The sequence below is a fragment of the Lithobates pipiens genome, unplaced genomic scaffold, assembly GCF_037356315.1.
Source record: "Lithobates pipiens isolate NorthernLeopardFrog02 unplaced genomic scaffold, aLitPip1_a1.2 Scaffold_19, whole genome shotgun sequence".
Classification (NCBI taxonomy): Eukaryota; Metazoa; Chordata; class Amphibia; order Anura; family Ranidae; genus Lithobates; species Lithobates pipiens.
The window spans coordinates 389,281,455-389,295,954 of NW_027507764.1; the positions used below are offsets into that span (position 1 = coordinate 389,281,455).

Here is a 14,500-nt window from a genome sequence, read left to right on the forward strand (position 1 = left end):
TGCGTTTAGCCAGTCCACCGGTCATTCAGAAATGTGCCCCAACACTTCGGGAGTCCGCCCCTATAGCTCGGGAAGCGGAAGGGTAGCCGTGTCGTGCGGTAGGGGTTCCGTCGTTCCGCGAGGCAGCGGAGCTTTAGATGATCGCGGCCATCTTGGAAGCCTCGCGCATGCGCCTCCGAGATTTGGGGTCTCTATAGAGAGAACCTGTCATGCCTTATTTTTAGCACAAGGGAAATGTACAATTCTAGTGATAGAAATAAAAGTGATAAAAAAATAAAGGGACAGTGTAAAAATAAAAAAATGGAATAAAATAAATATATATATTTTTTAAAACTCCCCCATACATCTCGGCTCGCTCTCAGGAGCAAACATATATGTAGGTTGTGCATGCATATGTAAACAGTGATCTCACCAACCATGTGGTATATTACCGCAAACATTATAGCGGGTGTAAAAGTTATATTGCTAGGCCTCTGTAACTCTGAACTGGTAACCTGTAAAAAAATAAAATGTGTGTGTGTGTATATATATATATATATATATATATATATATATATATATATATATATATATATATATATATATATATATAAATATTTGGTAGTTCTAAGTAATTTTCTACCAAAAAAATTCTGGTTTTTACTTATAAACAAAAAGTGTCAGGGTAGACCTGGTCTTCAGATGGATATTGTTCAGACCTAATGACTGTCTGCTGAGACCTGAGCACTGCATTCTTGGAGTAGGTTGCTTTCTTCTCTATATCCAGACAGGAGGGTATATATCAGGGGTAGGCAACATGGCACACAAAGCCTTTTGCCGCCACTCATCTCCCTCCCCAACAGCAGAGCAGCACAGGGAAGTGTCAGTGAGACACTAGTGCATTCCAGTTTCAGAATTCCCCACAATGCACCTGCACTGGGGGGGGGGGGCACTGTGCCCTCACACATTGTAAAATATGGGAAACATTGTTTGATTCTCTAACTTTGCTGTAGCTGTGATTGTCAGCTTTTGTGATGGGAAAGAGATTGGGTACAGTTCTGCTAAGAGGGGGCAGTCCCTGTTTCCAGGAGGAGGACTCTCATTGGCCACTGCTAAAGTCAATTACAGACCTGCAAGCCCCACCCACCATGACTCTCTTGGTTGCCACTACCAATCTCAGAAAGAAGGAATTTCACTGTGATTGAGAAAACCACAATCAGGTTGACAGTTTGTGGAATTACTTTTGAGCTTCTGGGAACTTTGTTTAAATTATTCCTGAACCTTTGCTTACTACTGAACCCCTGTACTCTGTGTCCCTTTAAGCCACAGCCAGTATTACAATCACACCCAACTTATGATTCTGCACACAGGCCCACTGCTTTCAGAAAATGCCCCTGACCTGAGGTCATCATTGTGCATCCATTCCAGATGCTTTTATGTGATATCCCATACATCACATACATCACATATAAGCACGTGGGCTGGATGTGAGAGGTGGATCAGGAGGATGAGTGTGCCAGGACAGGTAGATGTGTCTCATCTCTGCTTCCTTTCATTACTCTGCATATCACGCATATCATAGATGAGAAGAGGGTACAGAGGTGGAGCAGATGAGCAGGAAGGTACAGTGGTGGGGAAAATGAGCAGGAGGGGTTCAGAGGTAGAACAGAAGAGCAGGAGGGTACAGCGGTGAGGCAGATGTGTAGGGAGGTACAGTGATGGAAGATATAAGAAGGGGGTTCAGCAGTGGGAGAGAAGAGCAGGGGATACAGTGTTGGGGTAGATGAGCAGGGGGGTTCAGTGTTGGGCTGGACATGCAGGGGAGTTCTGTGTTGGGGCAGAAAAGCAGGGGGGTAGAGCAGTAGGGCAGATGTGAAAGGAGGTGTATTGGTGGGGCAGATGAGCAGGGGGTTACAGTGGTGGGACAGAAGAGCAGGGGGAACAGTGGTGGGGCAGGAGAGCAGGGGGAACAGAGGTGGGGCAGAAGAGCGAGCGGGTACAGAGGTGATACAGATGTGCAGGAGGTACATTGGTGGGGCAGATGAGAAAGTGGGTTACAGTGGGGGGTGCAGATAAGCAGATGGGTTCAGTGCTAGCACAGATGAGAAGGTGATTCAGTAGTGAGACAGAAGAGCGTGGGGATACAACGGTGGAGCAGATGTGCAGGGAGGTACAGTGGTGGGGCAGAAGAAAAAAGGGGTACTTGATGGGGCAGATGAACAGAGGGGTTACAGTGGTGGGACAGAAGAGCAAGGGGATACAGTGGCAGGGGCAGATGGGCAGGAGGTACAGTGGTGGGATGGATGAGAAGGGGGTTCAGCGGTGGGACAGAAAACCAGGGGGTAGACTGATGGGGAAGATGAGCAGGTGGGTTGCAGTGGTGGGACAGATGAGCAGGGGGTTACAGTGGTGGGAAAGATGAGTGGGGGGTTCAGTGCTGGGGCAGAGGAGAAAGGAGGTACATTGGTTAGACACATAAGCAGGGCTTACAGTGGTGGGGCAGAGGAGTAGGGGGTACTGAGGTGTAGCAGATGTGCAGAGGGGTGCAGAGGGAGAAAGCAGGTACATTGGTGGAACATGAGCGGGGGGGGGGTCAGTGTTGGGGCAGAGGATTAAGGAGGTACATTGGTGGAACACATGAGCAGGGGTTTACATTGGTGGGGCAGATGAGAAAGGGGTATATTGGTTGAGCAGATGAGCGGGGTGGTACAGTGGTGGGGCAAATGATCAGGGGGTTACAGTGGTGGGGCAGATGAGCAGGGGGTTACAGTGGTGGAGCAGATGTGCGGGAGGGGTACAGTGGTGACACATATTTGCAGGGGAGGACAGTGATCTGAGGTGTGAAGATACATGAATTGGGGCTTATCTCATCAGTGGGTAGATGTGCGGGGGGTACAGTGGTGGGACAGAGGTGCAGGGTAGTAAAGTGGTGGGGCAGATGTACAGTGATGGGGCAGATGTGCAGGGGGTTACAGTGGTGGGGCAGATGAGCAGGGGGGTAAAGGTGACACAGTTTTGCAGGGGAGGACAGTGATCTGAGGTGTGAAGGTGCATGAATTGGGGCTCATCTGAGGTATGAAGTTGCAGGAATTGAGGCTGATCTGAGTGCAGGATGTTAATTTCTCACTACTAAAGTAGTTTACAGCATTTAATTTATAAAAAATTATTTTCGTGAAGTTGACATTTTTTTTTTTTTATAAAATTGTCACTATGAAAGGTTGCCTACCCCTGGTATATATCATGCAGTTGTCTCATATTCTGGTTGTCATTTTGTTGCATTTTGCAAACTAAAGCCGCGTACACACGATCAAACAATCTGGTGGAAAAGTCCGGCGGACTCAAGTCTGACAGACAATCCGCCCGTGCATGGGCCCCGGCGGAATTTTTTTACCCAAAAAACTAAGACTAAGAAAGTAGTTTTGCACTCAAATATGTCCGCTGGACTCGCATTTCGGCGGACAATACGGCCGTGTGTGTGCTAGTCCGCCGTACTTTTTAAAATGAATGGACTTTTCCCACCCGGAGTCCGCTCATTTTGAGCGCGGCTCCAGGTAGCCGGGACCAGCAAAGGAGGCGTCGCTGGCCCCGTCACCTGGTATGGACTTAAAGGGGAAGCCCTACGCCAAAAAAAACGGCGTGGGGGTCCCCCTCTAGGTCCATATCAGACCCTTATCCGAGCATGCTACCCGGCCGGTCAGGAAAGGGAGTGGAGACGAGCGAGTGCCCCCCCGAGCCGTACCAGGCCGCGTGCCCTCAACATGGAGGGGTGCTTTGGGGAAGGAGGGCCTCGCGGCCCCCCCACCCCAAAGCACCTTGTCCCCATGTTGATGAGGATAAGGGCCTCTTCCCGACAACCCTGGCCATTGGTTGTCGGGGTCTGCGGGTGGGGGGCTTATCAGATTCCGGGAGCCCGTTTAATAAGGGTGCCCCCGGATACTGGCCCCCCACCCTATGTGAATGAGTATGGGGTACAATGTACCCCTACCCATTCACATGTGAAAAAAATTAAAAAAAAAAACACACACAAGGGTTAAAATAGTTTATTGCACAGCTCTGGGGGTCTTCTTCCATCTTCAGGGGTCTTCTCGCCGGACTCCTCCGCTATCTTCTGCTAGCTCTTTTACTAGCGGAGGAGCCCGGCTTTCTTCTTCGCTGCCGCCCGGGGGTCTTCTTCCGACTTCGGGGGTCTTGTCCCCCTCTTCGGTTCTTCTTGCTGGGCCACCGCGCCTCCTTCTAGCTCTTTTACAAGCGGTGGCCTGGTCTTCTGTCGTCACCTTCTGTTCTGTTCTTCTCTTCTCTTCTTCTCTTATCTTCTCTTCTTCTTGAGCTGTTGTCTCGTCACTGTCTCCGGTCCCAATGACAGGCACGCGGCGTGCAGCGACTTATATAGGGACATCACCGGATGATGTCCCCCCCATTATGATGTCACAGTCCCAGAGGAGCGCCCCCCCTCCTGAGCCGTACCATCAACATGGGGAAAAGGTGCTTTGGGGTGCTTCCCCAAAGCACCCCCCTTCCCCAAAGCACCCCCCCATGTTGAGGGCATGCGGCCTGGTACGGCTCAGGAGGGGGGTGCTCACTCGTCCTCACCCCCTTTCCTGACCGGCTGGGTAGCGCGCTCGGATAAGGGTCTTAAATGGACCGGGGGGACCCCCACGCCGTTTTTTCGGCGTAGGGCTTCCCCTTTAAGTCCATACCAGGTAACGGGGCCAGCGACGCTTCCTTCGCTAGTCCCGGCTACCTGGAGCTGCACTCAAAATGAACGGACTTTCCTCCGTGTGTGTGGGCAAGTCCGTTCATTACAAAAGTACGGCGGATAGTCCAGCGGACCTAGTCTGCTGGAAAAGTCTCGTGTGTGGGCAGGTCCGCTCGTTTGGACAGTCCGGCGGTTTATCCGCCAGACTAAGTCCACCGGATAGTCTGATCGTGTGTACGTGGCATAAGGTTGTTAGCCTACATAAAGATGAGCAGCAGTTGATCAGCACTAGTTGAATGGTCCTAACGGCTTGTATTATCAACTCCTAGCTATCAATAAAGTAACTGGCCAGAAAGAGACATTTTTAATTGTATAAATTTAGGTTATTCTATCACAGTCGCCAGGAAATCTTAAATTAAGTATGTCATCCAAAATCTATATCATATAAATATTTTATTTTCAGAATGGATTATTTTATCATTTACTTTATATCTCAGAATTGCAGTTGTTTCTCTGGATTCTTTATTGATATACATTACATTACATAATATGACATACTATAGTACAATCTAGGAATGAAGTACAGATCGATCATTGCCCCAGTGGAGTGCATAATTGGACTTCCCTTGGTAAGTTCAAACACACAGACATAAACACACACTGTAACCACATGCAAAATAAAACACATTTTTAATATTAACCTTTAACACTTACATCTTTACTGTTTGATACAAACATATTAAAACCATACATCTATTCTAACTTTGTATTCTTATTTATTACACTTTTAAAACAAGTCTATAGCATGAACTTGTTTTGCTTTAGATAGAACAGGGAAGGGTTAGAGGAACTGTTAGCTTTTCTTGTCTTCTTGGCCTAACGTTCTCTGTTTTTACTGGAGACCATTGTCACCAGGAGAGAAAGTTATTGTGAATCCAAAAATCACTGGAACTAACTAAATAAATAAATATTATGCCTCAATGTCAATTTCATATCACAGGGTAATAAGGGCAGAGATCTGTGAATCATAACATGAATATGCATATGAGGAATGTGTGGAATTGAACACAAATCCCATCCATGCTCTAACAACATAATCGCAGGTGTCCCATGTTAAATGAGTCTGTTGTAAGCAGAAAATTGCTGGTTGATATTTTTGGAGATTAGCAAACACCTGAGCAGAATTCAGCAGGTCACCCAGTCCTCTGACATTCAAAAAAAATCAAGAGGATCTCCATAAAAGCCTTAATGGGATTGTCAGATATGGAGAATTCTAAATAAAAGTTTAGTTCATATTTTTTTTTAATCAGCACAATAGTATTTGCATACATTGAGAATTGTCCCTTTTGTTAGTAGCTACTGTCTTAGGTGAAATCTTCCGCCCTTGGCACCCCCATACCCCAACAGTGGTAATCTTCTGATACTGCGACGGTAATGCAGCCGTTATAGGCACTGGTTCAGAATGCCACTATGACTGCTAAATTGTAGCTTCCATCAATAAAATAAAAAGCACTCTATGAGTGAAGGACAGGTGGATGAATGAAATATCTGCATAACACTCAGACAATGTTCTATTTTTTTATCTAAAAAAACTGATAATATTCTTGAGGCAGGTCAGAGCTGTCATAATTGTCTGTCCAACCAGCCAAAATGGCTTAAATAGAGCTCATAAACTGGATTAAATATATCCTAAGGAACAGACAATTTGTCAAGAATGATTCTAGAACAGTTAGTTCACACCTCGAGAGGATAAACATAAAATGTATTTAAATTATTTAAATATAGGAGAAACTTGATGAACAAATCTCTCACTCATCGGAGTTTGTAAAAAAAAGTTTAATGTTCCACAGTAGCAATGAAATATATGAGTAAGCCAAAGCACCAGATCTTTTAGAGGGATTAAAAGCCCTGAGGTTATCCCTGTTTTTCTCTAGATGTTATTAATTCTGGTCCAGTCATGTAACTGTATAGCAGATGATGCCTCAAAGAGGTGGGTCACTGCCTGAGCATCGACTCTTAGCTTGGCTGGGTACAACATAGCATGAGTTTTAAGTTGACCACTAAGGAGTTCCATTTGGTAATGGCTGATAACTCTTTCAAAGTAGGTTCTAACTCTCAGGCAGTGGGATTTTGGCCTGCTAAGGCGACCAGCCTCATCAGGGAGCTTTGCCAATGAGCTGCAGGGGTAAGGGTAAACACTACTTCCCAAGTCGTTCAGTCTTCCGCAAATCACAAAGCTCCTTCTGAAGCTCTTCTTCATCAGCCACAGAAGCAGCACGATCTATTGCAGGGACAATATCTTTAGCTGTAGTGCAGACATATCGATCTACTTTAGTTGCCAGAAAAAAGAAGGGCTGGAGGTCACAAACCTCACAAATCTCTCTGAGAGAGTGGGGTTATCTGTGTTCAAATGTTCAAGTGCAACATCAGATTTTAAAATACAAAGTTGTTATCATGTTCTTTTTAATGATTGTGTATAGCAATAAACAATGTTGTATATTTTTTATATAAAAATATGCTATTTGTGTATTTATACCTATACTTATATTAGATGACACCTCTAAAGTTCCGAGGTTTGTGACCTCCAGCCCTTCTTTTTTCTATTTTATAAATTGGGATGTGATGTGTATTTTTGACTCCTCTCTTCTAATTTTATTTAAATACTTTAGTTGCCACTTCTTCCCCCCTCTCTGCTTGCTGACTTTCACATGGCATTGCAGTGTGAAGCAGTGTAATCTTACCTCTTGGCCACGACCACTGTTTCTTCTCATTACTTACAAGTCATGATGACAGGGATAGTGTAACAAAAATAAACCACTGTATTTTGTAAGCTTAACTATGGTTGTTTATGACAACAAAGGAATGCTAAATCACCATGGAAAGGATCAGCAACAGTAATATGCCTCCCCTAACTTGCCTCTCCTGGCCATGTCCCCACAGGAAGTGAAGGGAAATCTGTTAAAGAAAACAGCTATTCCAATGGCACCTCTCTAAGCCCCCGTACACACAGTCGGACATTCTGCCAACCAAATCCGTCGGATTTTGTCCAACGGATTTTGTCCGACGGATTGTGCCCGAAACTGTTGCATACACATGGTCGGACCAAGTTGTCGGAAAATCTGATCATTCAGAACGTGATGACGTTATTTAGTTACGACGGGACTACGTTCAGGCTAGTAGCCAATAGCTTTGGTGTAGGAATTTGATCTGAGCATGCGTGGCACTTTGTCCGATCTGAATTCCCTACACATGATCGGAGTATGTCCGATCGGACCAGTTTGTCAGAAAATATTTCCAACAAGTTGGAAAATTGGGTCCGACGGAATCAGTCCGATGCATACCACACACAGTCGGATTATCTGACAACACGGTCCAATAGGACACATTCCGACGGATTCTCCGACCGTGTGTACAAGGGCTAAAAGGGGATTTCCCTTCACTCTCCTCCTTTCCTACTCTATCCAAAATAAAAAAGAATAAAATTGTAATTATGTTTTTATCCCTTTTAAAATAATCTTTATTCATTTTCTTCAAAAATACAACCTTTATACAAAATGTCATCAGTATTTCATTAAAGTGGAAGTAAACCCATAGATTTAAACAGTTTAAAAAAAGGCATGCTGGGAATGCTAACTGCACATTGGCTGTGCTCTCAGCCAAACTATCAAACCATCCAATGGCTGGTGTCATAACGAATCACATGTGCAGCACCATAGCAGTTGAAGATTAAACAGAAGCAAAGATGGCAGCTTCCTTGGCTGAAAACGATACAGGAGTTTACTTCCACTTTAAAGTAAAAACTAGAGCACAGCATATGATGGTACTAAGCATTCAGCCGCTCTTTCTCAGATTTAACAGTAATCCTTCTTTCATCTCATTCTGGTTCTCCTTTCTTCCTTTATATGTAATTATGTTTTTAGATTAAAATGTCCATGGCTACCTATAGACACCAGGCAGTGCCAAGCACTTGATGAAGAACCTTTATATGCAATATTTTGTGCAAAGTATCATTCATTTTTTAAAGAATTAATTTGCAGTGGCGCCAGACCATATTAAAATGGGGTATCCAAGAAATGTGCACGTGTGCTTTAAAATATTTTGATTATTTTAAGATGAGAATATACTGTAGATGAAATGTTCATTCATCCAAAAGAAATGGGCTGAAAAATTACAGCTCTTCAGATTGATTTTCTAAATGTTCTTAAAATAAAAATCACGAATGATCTTCCAAAAATGATGGAAAGTTTGATTTCAAATTGCCCTATTCTTTACCACCCAAATCATGTCTCTGCGTAGCTTAATACTGAATGAGTCTTGACAAGCTGAGAGCATACATTTACTCATAATTTCATCTAACAATAGGAGTCAGTGTAATGTAATGACTGAATACGAAGTGAACTGAATCCCCATTTTTAACTGGCTTTTCTACACAGCAGCATTTTAGTATACTGAAGCAGTCTGAAAAGAGAAATTAAGTTAGAATGAATAACTGGCATGTGAGCTGCTTACTTCTGCCCTCCTTATGGTGTAGTTCTTTCAGTGCAAGCTGCACCCTTTTCTCATGTGTTGCAGTATTCCGATGTTAGTGGTGGGGCTAACAGGATCAGGCCAATAAGGTTAGTGATATGTCAAACATGCATCTTTATCCATAAATCTTTTAGCAATTGCCTGAGAGCAGTTTTATATTTTGAAAAATGAAACCTTATGCTTTAATAATATACATCTTGGGAAAAGCTTCCTTTAGGTGTATTAAAATTCAAAGATTTTGGTTAAATGGATGGGTTAAAACCCTTGTCTGTGCTCCTGCTAAGAGATTCACTCCCTCTGTTTTTCCTGGTTAACACTGTCACCCAAGCTCAACGTAAGGAGGAATTAAACATTTTGAGTTGCCAATAAAACAAAAATCAAGGGTAAATCTTGAAATAGAGACAATTTGTTCTGGTGATAAATATGTAAGTGGAATTCTAGAGAGAATTTCTCTCATTTACTCCTGTATCTGACAAGAATGAAAGAGAAATCTTGCCAATGGGACTCTATCCCCCAAAAAAAAAAATCAAAAGTTTTGATTTTAGATATTCTTTAAACACTTGAAACCAATAAAATAAAAACTCACTAACTGTTTTTTTTATTTTATTTTTTTTACGATGCAGAAAAACGAAAATCAAGCCTTTTTGACCAGCTTACCAATACTAGCGGGACAGTTATTGGAGTCTCCTCTTGCATTGTCATCATCCTCATTATAATATCTGTCATTGTACAGATCAAGCAACCTCGTAAAAAGTACATCCAAAAGAAAGCAGAGTTTGACCAAACAGTATTTCAGGAGGTGTTTGAGCCTCCCCATTATGAATTATGTACTCTTAGAGGTACGGGAGCTACAGCAGACATTTCTGATGTCACTGAAGATTTTGAGAACTACCATAAATTACGGAGATCATCTTCAAAATGCATTCATGACCATCACTGTGGATCACTGTCTAGCGCTAAGGGCAGCCGTACTAACCTTAGCACAAGGGAGCCTACTATACTAACAGACACTCCAAACCCACCCGCTAATCCCAGTTTACAACCAATGAACAGAAGAAACATCCTTGTAATGAAGCATAGTTATTCACAGGATGCAGCAGAAACATGTGACATTGATGAAATTGAGGAAGTCCCCACCACAAGCCACAGGCTGTCGAGACATGACAAATCAGTCCAGCGGTCAGTATCAATACATTTTTGATGAAGACTTTTATCTAAGGACTTGTTGTTATCTTCAAAAATTTACTTACTATCTTTTTACGTTTTATCATTTTCCTTTTACATCACTTTAAAAATTTGTTTCTTACATTTTTGCTCCTTTTATTCAGAAGAAAAACAGATACAGTAAAACAATTAGAAGTTACAATAAGCACATGTCAGTTGTCACAGGAAAAGTAAGCTAAACATTCTGCTTTGATCTGCACAATCCTTACAGTGTTATATAACAAGTAGGGTGCTTGAAGTGACCACAGCAGATGATGTCACGCAAGGGTCCAGATAACAAATAGAAAGGACTCCATCACTCCATTTAAAAAAATTATTGTGAGAAATTTCATGTCACATATGTTAAATAGCTAATGTTTCAGGGACTTGCAGGGTCCTTTCCTTAGAGTAACTTAGTGACAAATCATGAGGAAGGGACTCTGTGGGGCCGCAAAGCATTGGCTTTTTGAGATCTATAGCATGAAATTCATAATAAAACCTTGAAACAGATAAAAACAGAATGCTTGAGACTTAGTGACTTTTCTGTGTTATTAACAGGAAAAAATAAGTCTTATTTTCAGATTTTTTTTAGTAATACTGAAAACTGGAGCTATTATAGTCCATGATTAATAGAAAAGTATATACAATTTTAGATTATTGCATTCTACCAGATTATAGTAATGGAGAATAGATCATTTTAGATTCAGATTGCACTTTTTTAATATCTCAATGCTTGTCATGTACCTACATGCATGCATAGCACCACTAGCATATGCCTAATGAAACTTTCCAATTTTTCTTGCATTATAACCCTGTTTATGAATTGCATCTACATATGGCACATGGTTCTGGTTTATAATACAATATAAGAACTAACAGGACTATTTGGTGCATACCATTTTTTTAAAATATGAAATGTTCAATGAATGCCTATACAGTACATTAGAAGTATTTCCACATTATCAGGGTAAAACCGTTCCATAAATCACTAGATGTTATCGAACTCTTTTGTATGTTTTCTGTGTTTGTAGTGCATGCATATTTGTGCTTCTGTGTTTGTTCACATTTACTACATCCTTTCTTTGCACATTAAAACCACTTATTTCTTAAAAACTCTTCTCTTCTTTAAGCGTGTTGCATGCCAGTTTGTTTTTGTGCTGTGTGATTCACTAATTTAAACCATCTCTGAATGTAATCCGTTTTATGCAAACATATTGAGTGAAATAGCCGTAACATTCCAGGTTCTGCCTCATTGGGTCTCTAAACAAACATGAAACTGAATACAACACAACTAGGGTATGAGAAGCAATCCAAAAGGTAAGTCTGAACTATGTGGCATGTCTTTATTGCATTTTAACTGTAACTAACAACATTAAATGACCACTAACATCTATGCATGAAAATAAATGGTGCAGTTTAATGTCTTATAGTCATTACATTTTCTTTGATGTATAATTACTTATGGAAAATTAGAAATGCAGCTTAATGCTTAATGCAGCAGGAGTAAAGCTACTTTCACACTGGGGCAGGGGCGTTAGCGGCGCTTTATTGCTGTTATAGCGGCACTTTTCAGCCGCTAGCGGGGAGCTTTAAAACCCCCGCTAGTGGCCAAATAAAGGGTTAAAAGCACCTGGAAAGCACTGTTGCCGAAGTGCTTTGCAGGAACTTCGACAGCGGTACCCGTTAATTTCAATGGCAGGGGTGGTATACACCGCTCCCGCACAGCCAAAAAGATGCTGCTTGCAGGACTTTTTTTAACGTTTTGCAAGTGCACCACCTCAGTATGAAAGCACTCGGGCTCTCATACTGGGGCTGCAGGGGAGGCATTTTTCAGGCAATTTACAGGTGCTATTTTCAGCCCAAAAGCACCTGAAAAATGCCCCAGTGTGAAAGGGGATGATCAAAATGAACATGTCAGCTATTAAAACCTTTCAGATTAAATGTATCCCTAAGGCAAACCACAAATAATGCAATTTCGTTTCCTTTAACCACAGATCGAAGAAAAGAAAATTGATTGATCCAACCATCAATGCTGTGCGGAGATCCCTCCCACTGTGCTATTGTGTTCTGCCATCTGCAGGATACAATGATCACTGTTGGCGGCTATAGCTGCTGACTTTGATCAAAAAATAAAAACACATCCATTGATCGACTTCAGTACAACCAGCCTGCCCATAGATGGATCAAAATGCATCTGTTCCTTCTGAACCAGCTGAATTTTAATCTGTCTATGTCCAGTTTAACAGTAAATGCCTTATATTACCTTTCTTAAAACAAAAAACTGACCTTTGTTTACCTTTTTGAATCTGGTCTTCCTCTCCAAATGCAGAATTTAATCTTGGAAATACAAATGACTACTCGCAGAGCTTAGTCACATAGCATAAAAAGCATAAAAAAAATGTATCCTAAGTGCCAACATTACCACTGAAACTTAAAAACGTGTTCCATTAGCTACAGACGATATTTGTATGTTGTGGGGTATCAGCTACTAAGGCTAATATTGAACCTTGTTCTGGTAAGCTGGAAGTCAGTTTCCTGGAATGCAACATGATTTTTCGTTCTCTACCATACTTATATATTATTTTAGTGCCAGCAAGTTCATTTATTAACTGGTAGGGTCAGGATCAGTATTAGTGGAAGGATCTTGGACTTAAATGGCCTAAACTTTGTGAAATTTCTTGGGGTACCCTCTCGCTAACTAAGTGGCTTTGTATAATGGCAGGTTAGCATTGATTCATTTTTTCAACAAGGTTAGAGTTGGTGCCAATGGGGATTTGTGGGAGGGGCCAGCAGGGTGCTGTACATAGCTTACTGAAAAAAAGGAAGCTGTAGTAATGTCCACTTGCTGAGTCTTCATGATTGATGTCCAATAAATAAAAATTGAGAGCCAAAGACAGTAAGCCTGGAGAGGAAAGAGCTACAGCCAGGTTCATAAATATTGGGACATTCTAATCTTCTTGGCCCTATACACCACCATAATGGATTTGCAATGAAACAAACAAGATGTGCTAACTGCAGAGTTTCTGCTTTCATTTGAGGGTATTTACATCCAAATCAGGTGAACAGTGTAGGAATTACAACGGTTTGTATATGTGCCTCCCACTTTATAAGGGAAAAAAGGCAATGGGACAATTGGCTCCTCAGCTGTTCCATGGCCAGTTGTGTGTTATTCCCTCATTATCCCATTTACAAGGAGCAGATAAAAGGTCCAGAGTTCATTTCAAGTGTGATATTTGCATTTGGAATCTGTTGCTGTCAACTCTCAATATGAGATCCAAAGAGCTGTCACTGAAGGAAGCCATCATTAGGCTGAAAAAAAAACAAGACAAACCCATCAGAGAAATAGCAAAAACATAGGTATGGCCAAATCAACTGTTTAGAACATCCTTAAAAAGAAAGAATGCACCGGTGAGCTCAGCAACACCAAAAGACCCGGAAGACCACAGAAAACAACTGTGGTGGATGACCAAAGAATTCTTTCCCTGGTGAAGAAAACACCCTTCACAAAAGTTGGCCAGATCAAGAACACTCTCCAAGAGGTAGATGTATGTGCATTAAAGTCAACAATCAAGAGAAGACTTCACCAGAGTGAATATGTAAACCATTGGCGAGCCTCAAAAACGGGAATACCAGATTAGAATGTGCCAAACAACATATAAAAAAAAAACTTTACAGTCCTGGAACAACATCCTATGGACAGGTGAAACCAAGATCAGAGTGATGGGAAGAGAAGAGTATGGAGAAGGAAAAGAACTGCTCATGATCCAAAGCATACCACCTCATCAGTAAAGCATGGTGGTGATATTATTGATGATGTGACTGCTGACAAAAGCAGCAGGATGAATTCTGAAGTGTTTTGGGCAATAACATCTGCTAATATTCAGCAAAATGCTTCAGAACTCATTGGACGGCACTTCACAGTGCAGATGGACAATGACCCGAAGCATACTGCAAAAGCAACCAAAGAGTTTTTTAAGGGAAGGAAGTGGAATGTTATGCAATGGCCAAGTCAATCACCTGACCTGAATCTGATTGAGCAGGCATTTCACTTGCTGAAGACAAAACTGAAGGGAAAATGCCCCAAGAACAAGCAGG

At 42.0% G+C, this 14,500-nt stretch overlaps 1 protein-coding gene across 2 annotated transcripts in view; it reads left to right on the top strand.

Moving 5' to 3' along the window:
* The window catches only part of NETO1 (neuropilin and tolloid like 1), a 270,444-nt gene that overhangs the window by 228,078 nt on the left and 27,866 nt on the right, over positions 1-14,500 (top strand). For both annotated transcript variants that reach the window (XM_077492376.1, XM_077492375.1), the window contains exons 9-10: positions 9,826-10,381; positions 11,647-11,722. In XM_077492376.1, the coding sequence (XP_077348502.1) occupies positions 9,826-10,381; positions 11,647-11,707 (617 nt within the window). In that variant the 3' untranslated portion in view covers positions 11,708-11,722. The remainder of the gene's footprint in view (positions 1-9,825; positions 10,382-11,646; positions 11,723-14,500) is intronic.